Source organism: Brachyistius frenatus, unplaced genomic scaffold (assembly GCF_029030835.1).
Source record: "Brachyistius frenatus isolate BFR_SWC_R1_liver_20210118 unplaced genomic scaffold, ASM2903083v1 Contig_6, whole genome shotgun sequence".
Lineage (NCBI taxonomy): Eukaryota > Metazoa > Chordata > Actinopteri > Embiotocidae > Brachyistius > Brachyistius frenatus.
In genome coordinates this window covers 1,880,602-1,903,241 of record NW_027210605.1, presented here as the reverse complement: position 1 = coordinate 1,903,241, position 22,640 = coordinate 1,880,602, and the positions used below count along the sequence as shown (strand labels likewise).

Here is a 22,640-nt window from a genome sequence, read left to right as displayed (position 1 = left end):
TTTCTTGAAAGACTCAGCTGTTCTTTGAATCAAGACTTAATGAACACTGTTTCATTTTCTTTATTACCGAGTTCCATATTGTTTTCTATTAAGAAAAGAGATGGCTTTTCCTCCATGTTAACAATTCTGACACATATCTCCATTGTTTGACACTGGACTTAATTTCCTGCATTTGATCTCCAGACTGAGACCAAGCAAACAAGAATGCATGATGTGATAATCACTCTTGGCAAGGCAGTTTATAATGTTACAGTACAAATGTGCTGGGTTTGCTGGATCATGACAGATATGTTTTTAAAATTTTTTTTTTATCTAGATATATACATACAAACATATCACTTAATACCATGTTTTATTACTAACATATATAAAGCAATAATATTTTACTATTCAAGCATTTGTTACTATTTGAATTGATGTCATACTGCATATTTTTACAATAGGTCTGCAATGAAGGAGTCATCATGTTATTCAATGTTTTTGTATTCTTCCAAACTTAAGGCAAAAATGTTCATATTCACAGTTGCAAAGACAGCAGTCCCTGACTAAAGGCCAATAGCCTATAAATCCTCACTTCTCAATTTGTGCCAGTGAATATTTAGAACACTCTGAATTACAACAACGGAAAAACAAAACAGTGCATTGCAGCTCTTTCCCCAACAGTACTCTAAACTAGTCCTAAACCAACCAATAAAAAAGTTATTTATTGCTCTGACACACATTATGTCTCTAAATGGGAAAATACGGAAAATGGGAAAAAAGAAAACCCATTAATAAACCTATATTTTAAATCAAACAAAACATATCAATGTTTCCCACACATTGACTTTCCTTGGGCAGGCCGCCCAGGTATATAAATGGCAGGCAGAGTATATTTGGCAAACGCATTTTTGTGCCTTTTATTTTTTTTTATCTGTCAGAGAGAATGATGCCATCCGCGATCGATTAACTAGTGGAGAACCCCCGGTTGCTCTGTCCCTCCCGCACCTGTTAGTTCCACTATTATATGCACGTGATGCATTTTTAGTAGCCCTCTGAATTGAGTTAAATGATTTAATTATTATAACTATTATGGGCTTTTTAGCTTTCAATTACCTGCTTGAATATACAGTATATAAAAAAAGTAGGCAAGAATCAGAATTATTTTAGCCATCTGCAACAAGGTGAGGAAAAGGTGGTCAGGAGAAACAAAATTATAGAAAGCACTGGAGAGTGATGCAGCAGCATTAAGGATCAGGAAAGCTACACTGTAGGTGAAGGACATGGCGCTGAGGGTTGCATAGTACAGCGGTAATAATGAAAGTGATAACTGGTCTGTGCGACAAAATTCAAGCTGAGCAGTCAGTAATGTTTTCCTGACCAGAGTTGTATGGCAATGTATCAACCCTATTCAAGCTTATTTGATTTTTTTTTTTTTTTGATTTTGATTTTTTGATTTGATTTTATACACTTTATTAATCCCCGAGGGGAAATTTCTTCACTACAGCAGGGGGGCTCTCAGGGGGGAGATGCTGCAGCAGGCTGCCACGACCGCGGCGCCAGGTAACCTGACCTGAAGTGCATGTTTTTTTGGATGATGGGAGGAAGCCGGAGAACCCGGAGAGAACCCACGCAAGCACAGGGAGAACATGCAAACTCCGCACAGAAAGGCACAGGACCGGATTCGAACCCAGAACCTTTTTGCTGTGAGGCGACAGTGCTAACCACTGCACCACCGTGCCGCCCCTGTAGTTTCCACTTAAGATACCTGATAGTTCAGTCTATATCCGCTGTTGTAAGGATGGATTTTGAAAATGCAGTTGGGGCTCGGCTACTCCTAAAAGTAAGGGTTTGGCAAAAAGAGATTTAAAAAGTGACAGGGAGATGATCGACTCTTCCCAAGCGGAAATTACAATCTTGGATGTTTTGGAGAGCTATAAATAATTCTGAAATGCCTTCAGGAAAATGACAGATTAGCGCAAATCTTTCCCCACTTGAGCAAAAACTCTACAGCCATGATAACAGCACAAAAATCAGATGGAACCCTAGATTGGACACCACAGACACTGACCTCAACATAACTATGTAATTACAGTCTCACTCCAAGTCAAATATAAGACTTGGACAAAAACAACCTAAATCAAATAAAAGACCAATGGTAAATTCTGAGGAATTTGAAAGCATTTACCACTGAAGAAATATAACATTTCCAAATTTCCTTTGGTGTGGCAACTAAACCAGAGTGAAATATTGCCGTTTGGAATTCAAAGAAACACCGCACTTGTTTAAAACAAGTTTTTGTTATTTTTTTGATTGTTTCCATGTTTGTTTCTGTTGACGCTAGTATTTTGCACAAATTAGAACTACATATCCTAAAATGTCCTGTTTCATGTGTTCATTTTGAATAATTTATCTGTGGTTTTAAGATACTGCATATCACGACTCTGCAATGGCGACTTACATGACCAAAACATGTTTGTGGTGGGGAAATCGATCTAACCGAATTACCAACCGTGGAGTTTTTGGACAAGATCCCTGGTCCTTATTTGGACCTTCTCAGTACATAAACCATCAATTAGGTTTTACTTAGCAGCTTCCACGTTTGAACATGGAATTACATGTTAAAAACTGGTGTATGCATGCATCTTACCAGTCTACAGATAGAGAGGGAGAGAGATAAGCAGAGATATATAAAAACTCTTCTATCTACAAAAATATTTTTTACAATTTCTGATTTCATCTGTTGAAATGTTTTTAATTTCCTTGTTTTTCAAATCAGTCATAACATTATTACACTTGTTTTTTCATGTTTTAGACCACTGAAATGGACGTTTTTATGGATGAAAATATGACTGATTCTGTGCCAACAAAGTGTTATACTGTCAACTGTAAATGCAGACATGTAAACATTTGTGTTTTTCTAAAATGTCTGAAGCTGAGGGAATACAATTACCTTGCTGTGAAAAAGTACTGCTGGTTTAGCTGACCCCATTACAGACTTTGTTCTGAAACACCTCTGGGAGTCAGAGCAGAACAACAAAACTGTCAAAGAGTCTGTTTATCAACGTTCAGAATATGCCTACGAATCAACTTTATTTAATGAATGGCTAACAGTTTGTTGTTGTTGTGTTCACATACAATAAAGCAACTTTAAAGGCAGTAAACAGCTGGTATAGCAGATTGAAATACTACTTCTTCTTGCCACTTTTTGGAGCTTTGTCTAGTCCTTGGAGGTACTTACGAGGAATTTGATAATGATCTGAAATTGAAATAAAAGACAAACTGATTTTATTTGTAAAAAAACAAACAAACAATGGTGATCTGTTATTGAAAGAAAGTGTAAGCTATTTCAAGTATTATTACGTTCCATACCGAGCAGCAAATTTCCGACTTTTTGAATCTGGTTGCCTTGAATCTGGACTAGGATTTTGTCCTTGGCTCCAGGGATAGGCTGTAAAACAGAGCTGGCCTGTACTCTGTGCTGCAAAGCAGTGGCCACAAGTGCAGGATCCAAACCATATGCCTCCAGGTTTTTTATTAGAGTCACCTATAAGTACCACATGGAAACAACTAAAGTTTGCATGATAAAACAGTGGTGATGACTTGTATGTGTCAATATTAGCTCAATATCAGCCAAAAGTTAACAAGAAACTGCAGTGCATCAATGCCAATGGTAAGCCTGAGGTGATTTGAAAACAGTGTCTCCATTACATGGTTTGTACAAATAGAGAGACCTGACAACTTTAATTTCTAAATGTAAACACTAATTACATTTATCAGCCATTATTGGATTATTTTTAGCCATGCAACACCTCTGGGAGTCATGACTCCAGGGATGGCAACGTCAACGTGTGAGTCAGTCCACCACTCTGGTTCAGAGTGAAACATCTGCTGGATGAATTGTCAGGAAACTTTTCCAAGAGGATCAATCTTATTAACGTAGTTGGCTGCAACTGCTGTATGGCTTGCCATGAATTTTTATTTGAACATTCAGACCCCGCTCAAGATGAATAACAATAACTTTGGAATCCTTAATTTCCATACAATGTCATCATCAGATTAAATTCAGTTTATCATTTATGACCAAGTCCGCGCAAAACTGACATTCCTATCGGTCTCGACAACACTACTTAGCAATTGTGAGCAGGTGACTATGAATGCCTATGATGGTGGACATGAGTATCATTATTCCTGCTAAACATTCACGTGTTAGCACTGAAGTTGTAGGAATGTTAGCAAGTTTAAGTTAATTTATGTTTAGTACAGCCCGTAGATACATACACTTTTTTAACTCTCACACATCAGTATCACTACATAAGTTTAAAAAAAAAAATAAAAAAAAATTCACATTTATTTACAGCTGGCAATGTATTCATTTAATTATGGCAGTTTAATAGTAGCAAAAGTGTTACCTTCTTATTGGAGCCTCGAGAAGCCACAGAGATGTCTATGGGCTCAATATGGCCCTTCTTTATGATAGGTGCTTGTCCTGGTATCACAACTTGATGGCATCCCTGCATTCTTCCCAATGTCCTGTGGAAAAAACAGGTTTACTTGTTTAACTGGATTTATATCTATTTCAGTCACTTGTGCAGATAATGGCTTTGGCAAGATTGCTCTGAAACAGACTTTGGAAGATGACATGACATTACTGGCTCTCATAATAAAAAAAAAATAATAAAAAAAAGCATTTTCTGTCTATTCACTTATAGTGTCAATGAAGGGTTTATGTAGTATCCAAGGTATATTTATATTTTTCCATATCAGCTTTTGTAGTGCAACACTATGCATAACTATTAATCTCGCTTGAAAGTATACTGTGCATATTAGCTAACAAAAGTAGCCTACCCGTGTTAGGTAATCTTAATTCTACTGCAAATATAAAACGCTGAATGATGAAATTGAATTGTTGATGTATAAGATTCTATAGTATTTATAGAAGAATCTACACAATCTCCTTTGTAGGCCAGACCAGAAAAAACTTGAGCCAAATCTAATAAAGCTTTAATAACTGGGAATAGCCAGGGTATGAGGCCTCAAATGATTCCTTCAATATTAAAAGAATAACACTGAAGGTCTTTACCTGCTGAAGAGGTCATCCCACTTCAGAGACTCTACGTCCTGATACTCTGATTTCTCCAGCAAGCAGTCACACAGAGTAGGGTTTATAGTCACGTAGCTGGTGAAGGAGGGAGAGGCACTTAAATTGGACAGGTAACACTAAACAGGGAACATGCTGCTTTGTTAAGCTATGTCAGCTGCTTGACAAATTTGATTTAATTTCTGATATCACTCATTGTCAATTAGTTTTGCATCAGAAGATTCGCAAAGCACGTAGCTGGTGAAGGAGGGAGAGGCACTTAAATTGGACAGATAACACTAAACAGGGAACATGCTGCTTTGTTAAGCTATGTCAGCTGCTTGACAAATTTGATTTAATTTCTGATATCACTCATTGTCAATTCGTTTTGCATCAGAAGATTCGCAAATTTTTAGGACCTAAAAAGAAACATGAGATGCCTGTTCGGGTTCACAGTCACAGAAAAATTTTAGTGGATCATAATGACATTACATGGCCTAGCGTCAGCTTTATATCGGTTTAATGGTTATAACAGCTGCCCATTTTTGTTTTTTTTTACTATACTCAGTTCTAAAAGACTTAGCAGGGTAAGCTCAGGGTCTTCCGTTTTCAGAGGTTCTTCCCTCTTTACATCAGCTGACGCACAAACAAAATTTGAGAAATGACAATTCACTGAACTCTTCCTAAACTAGCCACACAAACACCAAAAAGAACAAATTATGAACATTGACTGTTATGTCTGTTAGTCTAAATAACACTGACAATATGGTCTGTTATATATGGTTTTCAAATGATACCGTCTTGATCTACATAACACCCGTATACAATTTAAGCATCTTCTTACTTCTTATTATTGTCATCCACCAGTTCATTATTCTTCACATAATCCGTGACAATACTTCTTACTTCAGCAGCATGCAGAATTGTTCCTTTCCTGCGGAAGTACCAAAGCACAGATCAGTACCTCAATCACAGTGCAAATGTAAATAATGTATGTAGGCATTTTCAACTTTGGTCATTTTGAGAATTTGCTAAAAATTCATTCATTCATTTTTGAATTATTGTTGTAGAAAAGTAAACTCACACCGTCATCAATGTTCAGTCTTTCTTGAAATTGTTTTACAGAGGTGTTGATTCAACTTCATGGTAATTTTTGAGGATGTAATTTGTGATACTGCTGAGCTGTATTGCATTATACTGAACATACTTTTTCTCTCCTAATGATATAAATGGGATGGAAAAGATACTGAAAACACAAAACAGCATCATATATTGCAGTACAACTACTCCAGAGACTACAGCCCGTAAAATGATTATAAAGATAAATAAGCACCTCTCTGAACATGTTTATATTAAATTCTATTATTAAACTAAACATTATAACCTGCATGAAGGTAGTATTGTATTGTTGTATTACTGCATGAGTTTAGGTTATGCCTAATAAAGTAGATATACAGTCACATGGACAATAGCCACAATTTATAACCTAAGATAGTTTGTTTTGCTTGTCCATGGTTAGACTAAATCTACAAGTCTCAACCAGAAAATACATACTGTATAAAAACATGACTTAACATGGTTATAAGAAATATACACCAACAATCCTTGGAATAATATGTATTATGAGTTGAGTTAAACATGTTTTTTGTGACCACTGAAATGTGTGCCTTTGTTATTTGAAGATAAACTTGAGCAGAGAGTACACAACAAATTTTGTGTCAAATCTTTGGGGAACAGAAACGTGTCAAGTGAGTTCGGGGGGTGGGGAGCAATGATTATGCTGCTGAGGGCCGAGTGCTGTTGTTGATCAACCGACTTGACTTGGAATACTTACTCACTAAAGTTATTGCTTCCCCCTGCTCAGAGCACATCATGGTGCTGTGCTCGATTCACACACACAACAGAAAGTCTCTGAAATTTTTGATTGCCCTTCGTATCAATGAAGCTACAAATGAGAAAATCAAGGAGTGATTTCAGACACGAAGAATTGTTTGATTTGTGTCATGGCAATATTGTCTTTTCCCTCCAGAAGGAGGTCAGTGGTCGGGGTCAGTTAAGGCACATCCCTCCTGGAGCTACTGGGGATTCAGTGTCTCTTCTGAGTAAACACAGGCTCCAGCTTTCCCTGCCATTTCCCCCTACTGTTTGGACCTTACAAAAATGAGGCTATATGAAAAGGCAGGGTTAGGTAAACACACATGCATACACACACACCTCTTGTTAACATCTTGAAATAGAGGCTCCAGACGAGCAGACACAGAGTATAGCGTTGTGATCTCTGGAGGATGGTATGGAATTTCTCCTTCCCCTGCATCCTGCAGTGGAGCTGCTTCAACATACGTCTCCTCTGGCACGCTAAAGGAACGCAGTCTGTAAAATGTTAAAGTAATACAAAGCAAAAGCACAGAGATAGTCAGAATGAATGTGGGCGGGTTACGAGTTTGACTCTAAATCTTTAAGTTGAGACAGGGCTTGACGTACTCTCGATTTTTCCAGTCCACCTCTACAATGCTCTCCACACCCTTAGTGAGTTCTTTCACTCGAATAAGATTATGCTGCTGCTGCATGGCCTGTAGAAACTTAGACAGCTTTTGGAAAAAACATGAAAAACATTGATTGAGTTATACATTTTCTATTTATATATGTAAAATGTCACATTGTGGACAACTGATATACCTTTTTATAGCTGGACTTCTTAACATCAAGTTGCTTTCCACTTGGGCTGAAAAATTAAAAATGTTTTCAGTTTTAAGTTAAATTCCTCTTTCAGACTTCTAAAAATATGAACTGTGCTTTACCAGCAGGAGAACATGTGGTTGCGCAGAAATGCACTGGTCAGCAGAGGGAGCTCTGACTTCTTCACCTTGCTCTTAAGAGCATGTAGAAAGCACTGCAACAGCAGGGCGTCCATTATCTCTGTGAAATCAGAGTATGACCTGGGTCGCATTCCTTTTGTCTCTGAACATGTTCCCATTTTGCCACATCAGAAAATCTTATTCTCCAGTTGAATCAATACACTGCAAACATATGGTTCCAACATGAACCCAGCAAGCCCTTAAATCCTGCAATCATTTATTAGTGATTACTTCAAAAAAGATTAGATCAGGGATAACGGTGCTTACGAAGCTCCAACTGAGTCTTATTAAAAGCAGATTCAACACGACTCTGGTGAAAAGTACATTCATTAAAATACCTTTTCAAAATAATATTTTAACTCTTGCACTTCCCAACAAACTATTACACAAGTAGACAATGTGATGGTACCTTGTGGTGTTTTCTCATCATTTGGGTTCTCCTCCTCTTTCTCAGTGCCCTTTTCACCTTCCTCTCTCTCCTGCTGATTTAAGCTCAGCTCCTCAAAACCGCTTGAGACTTGATCTGTGACTGTTCCACCAGGACACTGCTGCTCCTCCGCAAACTTCTGAACATCTGTCTCCTCCTCCTCCTCCTCATTCTCACTGACTGTGCATTCCTCGCCGTTCACACTTTGTCCTTCACTCTCCGCATCAGGTATAGAAGGAGGACCTGACTTATCACCAAATGCCCTAAAAAGGATATGAAACAATTTACTTGACAGTAGGGCTGCATGTAAATATAGAGTCCAAAGAGAGTAGTTGTTTGCAGGACAACAACTAGTGGGGATTATAATAAACAACACAGGGCAACAATATCACTCATATATCCGTCTGGTAAATATATAGCCACAGCCATGAGCTAGTTAGCTCAGCGGAGGAATCGGGGAGTGACAGCCGTTTCCACTCTTAATGCTAACGCTGTTAGCTGTGGCTTCATATTTAACAGAAAGATATATCGATCTTCTCATCCAATTTCTGTCAAAAAAACGCACCTTAGCACATTTCTCAAAATGTCAAAAAATTCCAGAAATGTTCATTCAAAAAATGTAGGAAGATGAAAGCTACTCACCAGAGATAATCCATGTACGTGTGGAGAACGCACACTCCTCTCCCTTTCATACCCAAACTGTGCATCTCTGCAGTGGATACTGCAGCTGTACCGACCGCAACAGGAGCTCTGTAAACAACCAAGTGAACAGTATCACACTTAAATCTGTGAGGAAGTTGAGAGACGTCTTTCCAAATCTTTTATTATGACATACCTTTTGTTCAATACTGTAACAGCACAGCAGTCCCCCTGTTTCACATCTGGTAGACCACAAGAAGGCACCACCACACCGGGCAGCATCAGGTCTTTGGAGAAGCATAGAATTACCATCATTGTTATAAATCTAAATGTACCAAACATGTGCAAAGGACTTATTGATATTGAAAAAAGAAGCATACCTGCCCCTCCACTCAATTTCTGAAGCACAGGGGGCCATGTCCTAAATGTTGGTATGAGAGCAGGGTAACGCCAAAGCACATACACTGAAAAATATGACATACATACATACATTTCTTACGGGCAATTCTGTCACTCTGTCATCTGATTGTAGCTCCATTGCTGATGTATTACCTGTAGGATAAAGTTGTTTCTCCAGTTCAAAGAACAGGGGGTTTTTGTGCAGAACATAAACCGTCATAGAGTCCCCCTTGTGTGCATAAATCTTCACAACATTTAGTTCCTCTTTGTTGGGGATCAGCTCACAGAGCTGGTCAGCAGACAGTGAAGGAAAGGCTGTAGATATGTCAGCTTTAAGCTTTCTCCTAGGGGCAACAACAACAACAACAACAACAACAAAAATAGTCTTTTTCATTAGGTATTGTCACACTTCCTGCATCTAAATATTTTGCATGTAAACATAATCTACATTGTTTGCTCTGAAACTAAACAAAGTCTTTTGCTGTTTTTACATCTCCTAATTGTGCCAAAATCCAGACTCTTCCAGATTTTTTTTTTAAGACTTAAGAAAAGTTAAATACAATGCATATTTTTTAAACTTACATTTTTGGCTTTCTAAAACAGTGCTAGGGTGTGAGAAATTGAATTTTCTTCTGACACGTTAGTGGTATCTGTGGACTTTGTCCAAGACAGGTGAATCGCCTGTAAACTGTACGTATGTATGGTTCAGTGAGAGGACATTTGCTGCCCAAATGAACATTACAATGATAAAAAGAACACAATATCCTTTCTAAATATTGACTAATAATGATACTGCCAGCTGGTAATGAGCTGATCTCATGATTTTAGTCTAGATGCTGCTTTTAACTCACTAACAACATGATATCCCGGTGCTATACGAATCTGTATACCAGGACAAATATGAAGCTTTAACTCAAGAGCTACTCGCGTTTTGGTTTGTTCCAGCAATGGCAGGTCTAACACTGAACAGCCTCCTGATATTTTAGGGTTAAGCTTATTTAAGTAGTCTCCATTCACAACAACATATAATAAATGAGATATACTGCAGACAAAGAAAACGTTTGTGTTAAACTGTCAGCACAAACAGCAGTAATAACTCACCGGTCTGATCCTTTGATCACGGTGTTGGATTTGACACGAAACGGTTTGGCAAACATCTTCTCAGGAAATGAAATAACGTTACTGTGATGAATTCAGCATGCCCGTTTCTGAGACGTCTCTGTTGTTCATTAAATCAGCTCCATTTCCAAAACAGGGAGATGAATTGCCTACTTTTAATGTTGCTTTGAGGTCCTCAGCGGTTCCTCACCGGATAACGTGGTCCGACTCATATTTATTTCCGACGTGAAACTGCACCGCCGCAAGGCGATCTAACGTTGGTTCCGCAGAAAAAAAAGGGGCACCTGGATGAATTATTATTTTTCGTTAAACATGCCAGTAATATATTAACATCTGCGGGTGGGAAGCATTTAATCTAATTTACTTCTTCTTTCATGCTGATTAAATATCCATGATGACAGGTGTCACTGCGCTTGTTGAGATTGCTGCTGGTAATTTTGTTTAACGTTATCATGGCTTCATGGCTGCTAGCTAACCACAAAACCGCTGACAAACATCATGAGCAAAACTAACATAAACTTTTACGCGCTTCATTTAAATAGTGTTAACGGGGACACCACCGTGGCAGCATCTGATTGTTTGATACCTGACCAACTACTTTTAATTGAAGCCTCACCTTGGTTGCTATGGTTGAAGGAAGGGTGCACTAACATCCTCGACCACACACCCGGATTGGCGCTGTTTCACTCATTTGAGGAAAGAAAATAAAAATGGAGCGGGTAAGGTAAATAATGTTGATTAAGGAAATAATAAAATGTCAATACTAACATGACAGAATAGTTTGGATTATGAAAGTGTCAACTGCCCTGTTACTAAGCGAAAACCCACATTGTAATTGCATGTCCACAGAGGTCGCTCCTCTGGGTCACAGCACTGTCCAGAACAGGTTGACCAATAATTTGGTGAGGAAATAGTGAAGCAAGACTTCTATGTCAAACTCCGTATATGAAAAAGACTGTTTAGCGAGATTAAAAAAATATATATATGACAGTAGTTTTGCTAAGGACTTTACATGTTGTTTTTTCTATAATAGGAACCCATATATTGGCTATGTTTTGCATCACCAAGACTTGAAGATGCCAACATGTCTGGATGAACCACTGTCCTATTTCCCTATGCATCAACACTCCAGATAAGCACTCATTTTCATCACATTCGGTCCATTTGGTTTTGTTTGGTTATTGGATTAAAAAATTAGCATGTTTTCAAATATACAACATTATAGAGGGAGGTTAGTCAGTAAAAAGTAAACAATTTAGTTATTCTAACGAGATAGATGATTCTGCTTCTATCATAGTGCACTTGTGAGAGGAATGTGTAGGAGCACACTCACTGTGAGTACTTGTACACACAATAAAAATAGAAAAAAAAAATCTTTTTTTATTTTTATTACATTTTTATGATATGCATATTTGTGGGATTTTTTTGTTACTGTTCTTTTTCTACCTGTACACTTAAACTGCTGTGACGATCGAATTTCCTCGCTGTGGGAAAAATAAAGTCTTATCTTAACTTATTTGATAAAGTTGACAAGAGAATTGTTATCAACAGTTGTTTTGGATTAATTATTTAAGGAGTGTTTGTCCCATTTCAGCCACAACACATTCCTACAAATATTTCACAACAAAAGCCTTGTTAAGAAATGAAGGGTTTCTGTCTACGGAAACGCCAGATTGCGTTCAATTTGAAAATGATACAGGAAGTGTGAAGTTTGTATTAACCCAAATCCAATAACTTTAACGTTAATACTGAGCTTCAATTTAAGGAGAATCAATAACTAGGCTACACCAAGGCTAAACTCTGTGCTCCAAGATAAAAGACAACAGATGCCTGAGTCTTATCTTTGATCTAAGAAAATCTGAATCCAATATACTTTTTCCTCTCACTGCTCCCCAGAGTCTCCTTCAGTCCTCAGGATAGTATGCATTGCTTTCTAAGGTCTGAGTTTCCACAAGCTGGAAGAGATGAATGAATATGTTACCTCTGCATTCCTCTGGGATCAATAAGTCACTCATACAGCATGTGTGTTATGTGCCCAACTACAGAGTACCTTTTCTGACAGGTGAATTTGGTGACAGGCAGTACTTAAAAGTTAGAATTGAGCAAGGCCAGAGTTCAAGAAGTGGTCACTGTTGGCTTCAGAAGTGAGTTACAGCTTGTTTTTTTTTTTTGTGTCATGAAAACCTGTAATTTTCTGGAATTTAAATGTTCATACTTAACAGAGAGCTTTATCAGGGTTTAATTTCTGTCCCAGGGGCTTTGGCCTCTGGCCTCTGGCCTCCGGCCTGTATGTTCAGGTGTCTGTTTTGAAATAGGAGTGTTGACTTGTCCAATCCAAATGCTGCCAGCCTGAAAGAGAGAGGGGAACAAACTGGGTCTAAAAGTAGCATCACGCGAGATGCCAGAGATGACTGAGAGAGGGGCACAGCAGAAGCATGCAGTCAGAACATCCACAGCTTTTATTAGGTCATGAAGGTGTTTGGAGCAAACAAAGCGGGGAAAAAAAGCAGATGATCAGCCTCTCTTCCAATTTATTTTGCAGAGCCATTTATTTCTGTTTGGAACTACATTTGACAGGCATAATTCACTGCGAAAAAGAGATTTTGTAAGCATTATGAGCGGCTATGGTCTTAATTTGCATATTTATTTGGTGCAGTATATTTGGACTTTGGGTGGACAGACAGGAAGCGTTGTGAATTGTGTAAAGCAGAAACATATTGTTAAACATCCAGTTGGAGAGATTTTTCAGTCCAAGTATGATCTCTTTGAACATCAGAAAATCACACATCATCTCCCTCTTGCACCCTGTCTGACTTTGAATAAGCATTGTCCTGACATATGAGGTCTTGATAAAGCCGTGCATTTAAAAAAAAATAAGGAAAGATTTTCTTGTGATATATAGTGTGTGTGAAAGAGATTGATTTTGCTATAAAAGTCAAAGAAATGATTGGTTCTGGATGTTGCTCAGTAAATCACAGTCCTCTTAAAGAGTCAGATAAAGAAGGGTTTTTGCTTGGCATCAATGCTGTGAAAGATTTATGTTGTAAAAACCTTCAGTGCAGGAATGCAGCTGACATTTAGCACATAGTTATTTTCCTTGTGAAATAATAAGGTAATTAATTTGTATTTGTATAGCTTTATCTACCAGTATCTAGATTGCTCTACACCCAAAATGACAAAAAGTCGACCTTTTGCTGTACGTATGGTCAGTTACAGCAGTTACGGCTATTAATTGTGAACATTATTTTTGAACATAAAGATCACATTTTCAGACATTTTCATTAGCCCCTACATAGAACAAATTATCTCCAACAACAGGATAGTTTTTGGGAAAGCAGGCAGACAAGATAACCCACTGAGGTGGTGGGGACCAGCACAAGGCTGATATGCAACTGGGGCTGCAAATAATGAGTATTTTTTTTATCACTGATTCCTAGATTATTTACTTGCATGATACCACATTATTGCATGAATCATATAACTGCTTCAAAAACAAATATCAAAAAATGCGATTATTTTCGTCTTTTTTTATTTTTGTTTATTTTTTTATTATTATTTTTTTTTATCTACGGTGAATTGTGTTTGATGGAGTTCCACTGGAGAGTGTCAACATGTCCTCATGTTGTAACCATTACAGATGTTTATGATAATCTCTAACAGGGCAGATAATACCTCCTCATTGTGGAGAGATGTGTTCCTCTGCACACATGCACATTAGAGTCAACATTGTGTGGTTTTAAAAAGTGATAGCATTTGTTGAAAAAAGTGAATTTCCTTCCCTGGACATTGTTCATGTCTAAATGGCTCCTGGGAGCTGTGGCTTGTGTTAGTTGCTCTGTGTGCTGAGGGAGCCGGCTCCTTTTAAGGCACACCAACTGAGGTGAGTGCTATCGTTTCCAGAAAACTTCAGGGCGGAAAGTCATAAAAAGCAGAGAAAGGGTAGGATAAAATAATGCAGGTGCCTACCTACTGTTTACAGTCACTTCATATGTTACAAAAAAAATATAAAAATATTCTCAAAACTAGATATGACTTTACTGATGTTGTGTAATAATTGGATTACTAACTGATGTGAACAATCGAAGTGACAAGTATTTCCACGTGTGGAATGCTTTTCATATAAGATTTTGATTAATAAACCTTTTTTCCTGCTGACATTTTTACCTGTAGGTATCAATGATGGCTCGGGTCCATTTGGTGTGCAGGTAAGCCATGACTGAATCAGAATTTAGGACCTTCTGTAAGTGAAACCCAATCAAAATCAATATATCTGTACTTTCCCTTCTTTCAAAATGTCTGCTGTTAAAAAGGGCTGTAGTTTTCTACTTAATGAACTGAAAGTCTGTTTACTGCATATTAAGGAAAGTTGTTTCAACGTTTTGCCATAGAATGTTTAGCTTTCCCATGCAGACAAAAGTGTAGACGGGATTAGTTTGGTTTTAAGTTATGCTGCTCTAAGTAATGTACAGGTGTACGGATGGGACCTTGAAACCACAGCTTCACTGTCTGATCACTACTGTGCAGACTCTGGTTTCAAATGAAGTAACCAGTGCAAGATTGCAGCATCTTATTTGGGATAATTTGTCTTCACTTTTGTTCAGTGGGAGGAGGTGGAGACGTGTCATCCATCTTCATAAGAATATATTAGCAGAGGGAACTACTGTATATCAGCAGGATGATCTCACACATTTCTCTATGTGCAAGACATTTAGTTTGTGTAATTATAATTAACAAGCTGCAGGCATTTTCTTTACTCTGTTTCAGTATTTTTACATTGTCGATGCATTACTTTTTAACTTCTTGACTTTTTTACTTTTTGACCACTGTTTCAGTGTTTTTAATTTTTTTTTTTTTAACTAAACTTGACTTGAACATTTTCATCAAGTGCTTTAACTGAGGATTTATACAAATAAAAAAAAATAAAAAAAATTGCCAATGGTTGGCTTCTTGTGGAAAGTAATTTAACTGATATGGTTTGACAGTTGGAAACAGTGGAAAATCCATTGTATGCTACTTTAAGGACATATGAAGTTCTTGGTCTGGAGAAGTACGACAGATCCTGTGATTTGTGGTCTCTGGCTGTCATTATGTATATTCTGTAAGTCAGTCTCAGTATATATTTTGTCTTTTTGGTTTTGTCATATCACAATTACAAGCCTTTAAATTATAGCTTTTCTAAATCATTGCCAATGCTAATAGGATCCATCTTGTCATCAACATTTTCCTCATCTTTATACACGCAGACTTTGTGGATATCCTCCTGTTTTCTCTTATCACGGTTTGGCAATATCCCCAGCCATGAAAAGATGGATATGCACTGGACAATATGAGTTCCCCAACCCAGAGTGGTCTGATGTGGCAGAGGAAGGTGAGATGGAGGGATGCTGGAAATAGCTGTTTTATCTATCATGTAAATGTTCCGTCTGCTTTCTTACTGTTTTACTTTTAATATATACTGCAACACAGCACACCTTTCTTTTTTGGTCACTTTTTCAAAGTAGTGTGTCTTAGTTAAACAAATTTTCAATAGGTAACATTTTCTCTCAACAAAATGAACAGTATAAATAAGACTTTCTTTCTTTTCATTAAGTTTACTTGCAGTATTATGCTGTGGTTTTAATACAAAAAGTTTTTCTGTGCATAGTACTTGATTCACTATGTACCACAGGACCATTCTGATTCTGATTATTTCATTTAACGCATGATTCAAATGTTTTTTTCAGATGGCGTCAACTTGAATAATTGCGTTTGGAAGCACAAACTGACCCCTGTCATCCCAGCTACTCTATGATTAACAGATATGGCTCGTGATGTTGGGGACACATGCAAACATTGAATGGTGATTATATATCAATTTCCTGTTGCAGCCAAACAGCTGATCTGTCACTTACTGAAAACGGATCCCACCAAGAGAATAAGCATCAAGGAGTTCATAAACCATCCCTGGATTTATGTAAGAAGCTCCCTGAAAGCTTGAATCTGTTAAAGCAGCTGCTGATTCAGAAAGATGTTAGTGAGATTTGGTGTACACTCATTTATATTCTCTGTCTGCTACAGCACTCAGTGGAAGACTCACAAATGCCTGTTCACACCAGCCACGTGCTGCATGAGGAACAAGATGTCTTGGAGGAGGTAAAGGTAAGTGTTGATGCTGTTCACGCGTGTCGCTTTTTACTGCTTCTTCAAAAGTTAGAGGCTTTGATGTTTGAGGAACAGTTCTGCAGCTCTTATTTAATGCTTTTTATGTAAGAAACTAGATGTTTCTAAACACTGAACAATGAAATCAATTTAATATTTACTTGGAACTGGAAGTGTAAATATTGAGCATACTGTTTTCACTGCAGTGATTTTGAGAAAAGGGATATTTTTTTGTTATTATTACGAGGAAATGACAAATGCCCTGCAATTGATGAGAGTGGACTATGATCAAATTAAAATCAAAACTACTGAAGACTCAACTAATCCTCTACTCTTGAACAAAAGAAAGAAAACTAAAAACACAACACCACAGCATCCAGGCTAGTAAAACGGGGACATACTATGTAATTAAATCTTTATCAAATAAAGATGTTTTCAGTTTTACACAGACAAACACAACCACATGTATAAAGTTTAATAGAAAAAAAAAGGGAAAGTGGACTTTGTGAAGTGGCTCGAACATGTTTGTAGCTCTTTTTTTTCCCCAAGATGTTCAAATTAGAAATTTAAGTAGATTTTGTGGTAAATGGGCATTAAGAACATTTGACATAATTTTGCATTTACGGTAATTGTTTTCCCTAGGGCTTAGTCATACATCCTCTTACTTCAGAGAACAAACATTTACTGAATGTTGTAGATACTCAAGCAGTTTTCATTGTTTTGAAGTACAGTATGTACTCATATAGTGACTCGTGTGTGAGCTTTGTGATGAAATCACAGCTTGTTCTATGTTATTTTTTGGACTGCTAGTCTTCTCTCTGCGATGAGAACCATTCATTGAGACAGATTTTTGGCCTTGAGGATACTGTAGAGAATATTTACCAGCATTATTAATTCTTGTCTTTTGAATGACCATTGCCAGAAACCACTGCTTTTGTTTTGTATCCTGACATAATGTTAGAAGAATTTCTCTTTACCACTAAATAGGAGTGATCTTGCCACACTGTGGTAGTGCAGTGTTCAGAATTTATTCATCATGTGTTACAATAATAATGCTTGCTGTGACTGTGTGAAGGGTGATAACTGCATTGTATTAACAAAACTGTGCTGCTAATTTAACTGTTTGTGCTTCTGCCGGATTCATTTTCTCTAAAGCAGAAATTGAAAGTCGTGCACAAAGTCTTTTTTGTGGAAGACATGAAAAGAAACATGGATAGCAGCAAACCTTTAGATCAAGGGAATAGTGTGGAAAAGTACAATGGACAATGTTTCACATCACTATAGTCCCATCTTTCAATCTTAATTCAATTTCTTGTTACTCTCTGTTCTTTGATCAGTGCAGGAATTCGCCTCTCAGATGTCTTTAGCAAATATTTTTGGTGCCATGTCAAATGCAAATGATATTTACATTAAATTAGGTGTGCTATGGAAAGGAAACCACATGAAGGGTGAATGGAAAAAGGTTTTAAAGTCACGACAGCTATTTTGATTTTTTTGACTCTGGTGTTCCCTTTAATTCAAAAGCCACAGTTTGCCTGAAGAGTTAGACCAACTTCCTTTTATCCTGAAGGTCTCCTTTTATCTATCTCCTGTATGTTCAAAAATCTTGAAAATTGCTTATCTCAGATTATGTTTTTTGAAGAATTTTAATGCAGAAAATGCACAAATATGTTTTAGTTTTAATTAATGCTACAGTTAACTGGAGCAGAGAACACCTTCAAGGTGTCACATTATTGAGACTACCGATTTTTGAGGCTATACCTGAAGTTTATGCATATGGTTTTAATAAACACTTTTTTGTGTGTATTCAGAGACAAAAAAGAGAAATGCTTGTCCAATATGAAACTGTAACCTCTACAGTATAAAGTGGATTATAGAGAGATTTGGACATTGTGTGATCAAGGCTGAATTTTAAATCGGCCATGAAAGTTTTCAAATGGACATTGTTTTCTTGGAGGTACTGTATTTGGATATCCCTCAGCAGTTACTGCTTCTTTGGAAGTAATTTGAGAAGAAGCGTATCCATTGATCATTAATGATGGTAGTTCAGTGATAACAGAAAGATCGACATATCTTCTTAAACATTGAATAATGTGAAAACACTTGAGGAAAACCATTTTTTTACTTAGTTACATATCTGATGAGTTTTAGCCACAAGTTGTTTTTGGCCAAAGAGCTCTGTGCTGTGACTATAGAGCTGCCAAGTCCTTTGTCCAAATCGGTTCCATCTGTGTATCCTCAGGTTCCCTGTCTTTTCAAAATGATCTAATGTAATTATTAGATTATTAAGGTCAATTACTCGCTGAACAACTTCCATTTCAAATCAGCAAGTTGTCTTTCTCTCCCTTAAAGGGGCCAAGAAAGCAGATTGGGAGGAAACAATATAATCCCTGAAACTCTGTGTCTGATTTTGCTGCTCTAGTGGAGGACATGCATGACGAGGCCTGAAGACTCTCTACAGGATTATAATGGTGCTGTTATGTCTACAGGCGCCAGCACAAACATATATTAACTTTCTCCACTGCTTGAACACTGTAATTGACAAAAATGGCACTTGAAGCAGCCAGTGAAAGCAAAGAAAAATGTTTAAGGAGGATGATTATGGACAAATAACTAGGTTTGTCATGTTGAAACATACAGAATATATAGGACATGCTGTGAGCATGCTACGGTTTAACAGTAAGAATTTAGATTACAATTGAGCTGCATTGTTTTATCACAGAAATAACAGCACTAATTACCACGTCTAGTATGATTCATTACATTTTCTTTACCATAAGTCCCCACCCTCTCCATAACCTCCAAAACACAACAACAAACAGCGAGCCAGACTCCGAGTGGGTGCGCTAATGATAAGGCAGGACACAGTAATGGAAAACAAGGTTGTTAAAAAGCGGATGTCCTTATCAGCTCACAGATGGGATTAATATGGACATGGCTGGAGGTGATATGCCGTAGTGTAGGTTTTTACATGCAAGTGGAAAATTGTATGTGCACTAATGAGAGAGGGCTGCTGGGGCTACAGCTGCAGAGAGAGGGGGGGGGGGGTATTTACTCTATACCAAAAACATATTCCACTCAGTCTGAGAAAGACACAGGCGTTGTGAGCAAGGAGGAGGCATCTTCTCAGATCCAACTGGTAGGTATACTGCACCTACTGTACATTTAAATAGTAGAGCACAGAGTCTGAGATCTGTCTTTGATTACTACACCAGCATAATTTGATTTGTGGCAAAACCTTACCACAGCTATGATTAATATCTATGATAATATAATAAGGAAATATTCAAAATTTGACATTATATTACCCTTAATTACATAATTTCAACCCTTTTTTTCCTCTGGTTTTCCATCAGTGACCATGCGGACAGTGGTGCTCCTTCTCTTATTGGGAATAGTGAACTTGAGTATCGGCCAGCATTACAGCCAGTTCCAGTGGCTGTCCCATCTGTGAGGGAGGCGGCGGTACGCCGGCTGGCAGGCTGCAGATGTGGATTGCCCCCTGGAGTGTGACTGTCCCTCAACCTACCCCACTGCTATGTACTGTCACAGCCGCAACCTTCAGCATGTTCCCTACGTCCCCTCACACATAAAGTATGTGTACCTGCAGCGTAACCAGATTACAGGCATCCAGGATGGGGTGTTCGACAACGCTACCAACTTGGTCTGGGTTGTTTTGTTTCACAACCGGCTCAACTCAGACAAGATTGGCAAGAACGTCTTCAGCAAGCTCAAGAACATGGATCGGCTCCTCCTGGATCGCAATGACTTAACCCGCGTGCCTCCTAACTTGCCCAAGTCCATCACAGATCTGCGACTTGGTCACAACAAGATCTCCAAAATCCCCCCAAACTCATTCGAGGGGATGGCCAACTCCAAGCAAATGCCATAGAGGATGTTGGAGGTGTGTTCAAGGGACTGAAGTCTCTGACCTTGCTGGACATGGGGAAAAACAAGCTGAGGAAAATCCCTGACAACCTTCCCGAGAAGCTGCGGCAGCTCTACCTGGAGTTTAATAACATAGAGAGTGTGCCGGCAGGCTTTCTCACCATGTATCCCAAACTCAGCTTTGTCCGGATAGCTCATAACAAGCTGACTGATAAAGGACTTCCATCTAATGTTTTCAATATCAGCAGACTGCTTGAGCTCGACCTATCCTTCAATAAACTGGAGAGGATCCCTGTTGTCAGTAGAAACCTGGAGAATCTTTATTTGCAAGCCAATAAGATCAAAGGTATGAACATTTCTCTCTGACATGTAACATTGAAATGTGTTCCTCATAATTTTTTTGGGGGGGTTTGAGGTCACAAATATCAGAGAAAAGTATTTAAAGAAGTATAATGTGACTATAAACACTTTTTATTTACACTAACAAACAAAATTACCCTTATTTAAATTGTGAAAACAGATTTAAACTGTGTAAAGGTTGATTTAAATGTTTTCCTTTTGGTTATCATCCCTTGATAGCGTACTTTTAATCCCGGTGTTTATATGTTATGAACCTAGTGATTAAAAACACACAAATCTCAAAAAACTTTAAAGGCACAAATGAAGATGAAATGTTTAAACTGTCTGGCACTTTGACCCTTTGAATGTGATTGAATTTAGTTAATTTACTGACAGTTAAAAGGAAAGAAGTTTGAATTTCCTGTTGCACGTTCCTTATAGACGGTCGCACTTAAGTGAGCTCAGCATCAATGAACTATCGTCAAGTTAAGATATGTTGTTTTTTTGAGAATTTGAGAAGGTCAGTCACACAGCTTGTAATCATATCTGTTTTATAAACTTCCTAAACCTTCAATCTTCCATCTTTTCTGTCGTTAGGTTTTGATCATGCGCATCAGTGATGTAAACACTGCACCTCACTTCCAGGGTGAGAGCTGTGCATGCAGCAAAGTGAAATTTTCAATCACTAGATGACAGCAATCGCAGGATTTTTATAACTACATATCTGTTTTTGAAATGATGCCCTTCCCATGAAACAGGGAGTTTTAGATCAACACTTTCTCATACTTCAAACAAACTTCCTAAATACCAAATAACCACAGGAAAGACCGTAATTAAACATCAGAAACACATTTTTTTCAACCACTTAAAAATCAAGAGTATAATCAAACAAAAGATGACCATTTTGAATTGATGTGATATTGTTACCCAGTGTCCCGTTGTTCAACTGGAATACGGAAATGTGAGAAACAAATCTGGCCTTTCAGCACATCCATCCATCCCAGGCGTAATATGTGGAAGTAGTCGTTTGCTTAGTTTGGCTTGGCTTGATAACACTTGTAATGTGAACTAAAATGTTGCCTCATTTTATATTCCTCTCCTCTTTCAGAGTTCTCCCTGGGCAGTTTCTGCAGCACAGTTGACATGGCAAACTTCTCCAATCTGCAAATGCTGCGTTTGGATGCCAATAAAATCAGTGCCAGGGACATTCCTGCTGAAGCAGCCTACTGTTTGCAGCGTGTTGACTTCATTGATGTATAGAGCTTCCTGATTGCTCTCACCAACGTGCCTCCATCTGTAACATGTCATTTTGTCATATGTCACTATATTTAACTTTAATTGCTCACTGTCCATTAAAACATGGTTGAAAACATGTTTTATAAAACTGTTATGAGAGCTATTCTTATTATCCCAGTGAGTAAACAGTTCTAGCATTAGTCAACGGTAAATAACACAGTTAAATAATCACATATCCAGATGGCAGACATGTGGATCACAGCAGGGGAAGAGATATGGTCAGATGACTGACAGCCTTTCAACAAACATTTGCAGTTTAATTGTGCTGGATGTTCACTTTCAAGAATATTTTGATTTAAAGTTTTTGATTTTTTTTTTTTTTTATCAATATTTAACATTGCCATTTGCTTGATGAAATGTTTGTCTGTAACTGATGAAGCATGACTCTTATGACTCTTATCTAATAGCTGTTATCTAATTGTTTACAATCTTACACAGTCACTTTTTACGAATGTCTTTAAGGTGTAATTTCTGAGCCAGT

General features: G+C 37.7%; 3 protein-coding genes across 3 annotated transcripts; 2 read left to right on the top strand and 1 right to left on the bottom strand.

Annotated features, from left to right (window-relative positions):
* Positions 1–1,732: 1,732 nt before the first annotated feature.
* Positions 1,733–10,694, bottom strand: eif2d (eukaryotic translation initiation factor 2D). The gene is made up of 15 exons (XM_069724076.1): positions 10,481–10,694; positions 9,533–9,723; positions 9,361–9,444; positions 9,177–9,267; positions 8,984–9,091; positions 8,324–8,604; positions 7,858–7,975; positions 7,736–7,781; positions 7,541–7,647; positions 7,274–7,429; positions 5,904–5,993; positions 5,063–5,158; positions 4,392–4,512; positions 3,352–3,526; positions 1,733–3,238 (listed from the first exon to the last, which is right to left on the bottom strand). The coding sequence occupies exons 1-15, from the start codon at positions 10,534–10,536 to the stop codon at positions 3,168–3,170; spliced, it is 1,791 nt and encodes a 596-aa protein (XP_069580177.1). The 5' UTR covers positions 10,537–10,694; the 3' UTR covers positions 1,733–3,167.
* Positions 10,695–14,677: 3,983 nt separating this feature from the next.
* Positions 14,678–17,021, top strand: LOC138615494 (MAP kinase-activated protein kinase 2-like). The gene is made up of 6 exons (XM_069689163.1): positions 14,678–14,703; positions 15,519–15,596; positions 15,742–15,866; positions 16,366–16,451; positions 16,556–16,642; positions 16,884–17,021. The coding sequence occupies exons 1-6, from the start codon at positions 14,678–14,680 to the stop codon at positions 17,019–17,021; spliced, it is 540 nt and encodes a 179-aa protein (XP_069545264.1).
* A 2,976-nt stretch (positions 17,022–19,997) lies between these two features.
* Positions 19,998–22,123, top strand: fmodb (fibromodulin b). Its single transcript, XM_069689130.1, is given in 3 exon segments — positions 19,998–20,508; positions 20,511–20,870; positions 21,972–22,123. Coding segments are annotated over 3 exon segments (1,023 nt in total).
* Positions 22,124–22,640: the final 517 nt, after the last annotated feature.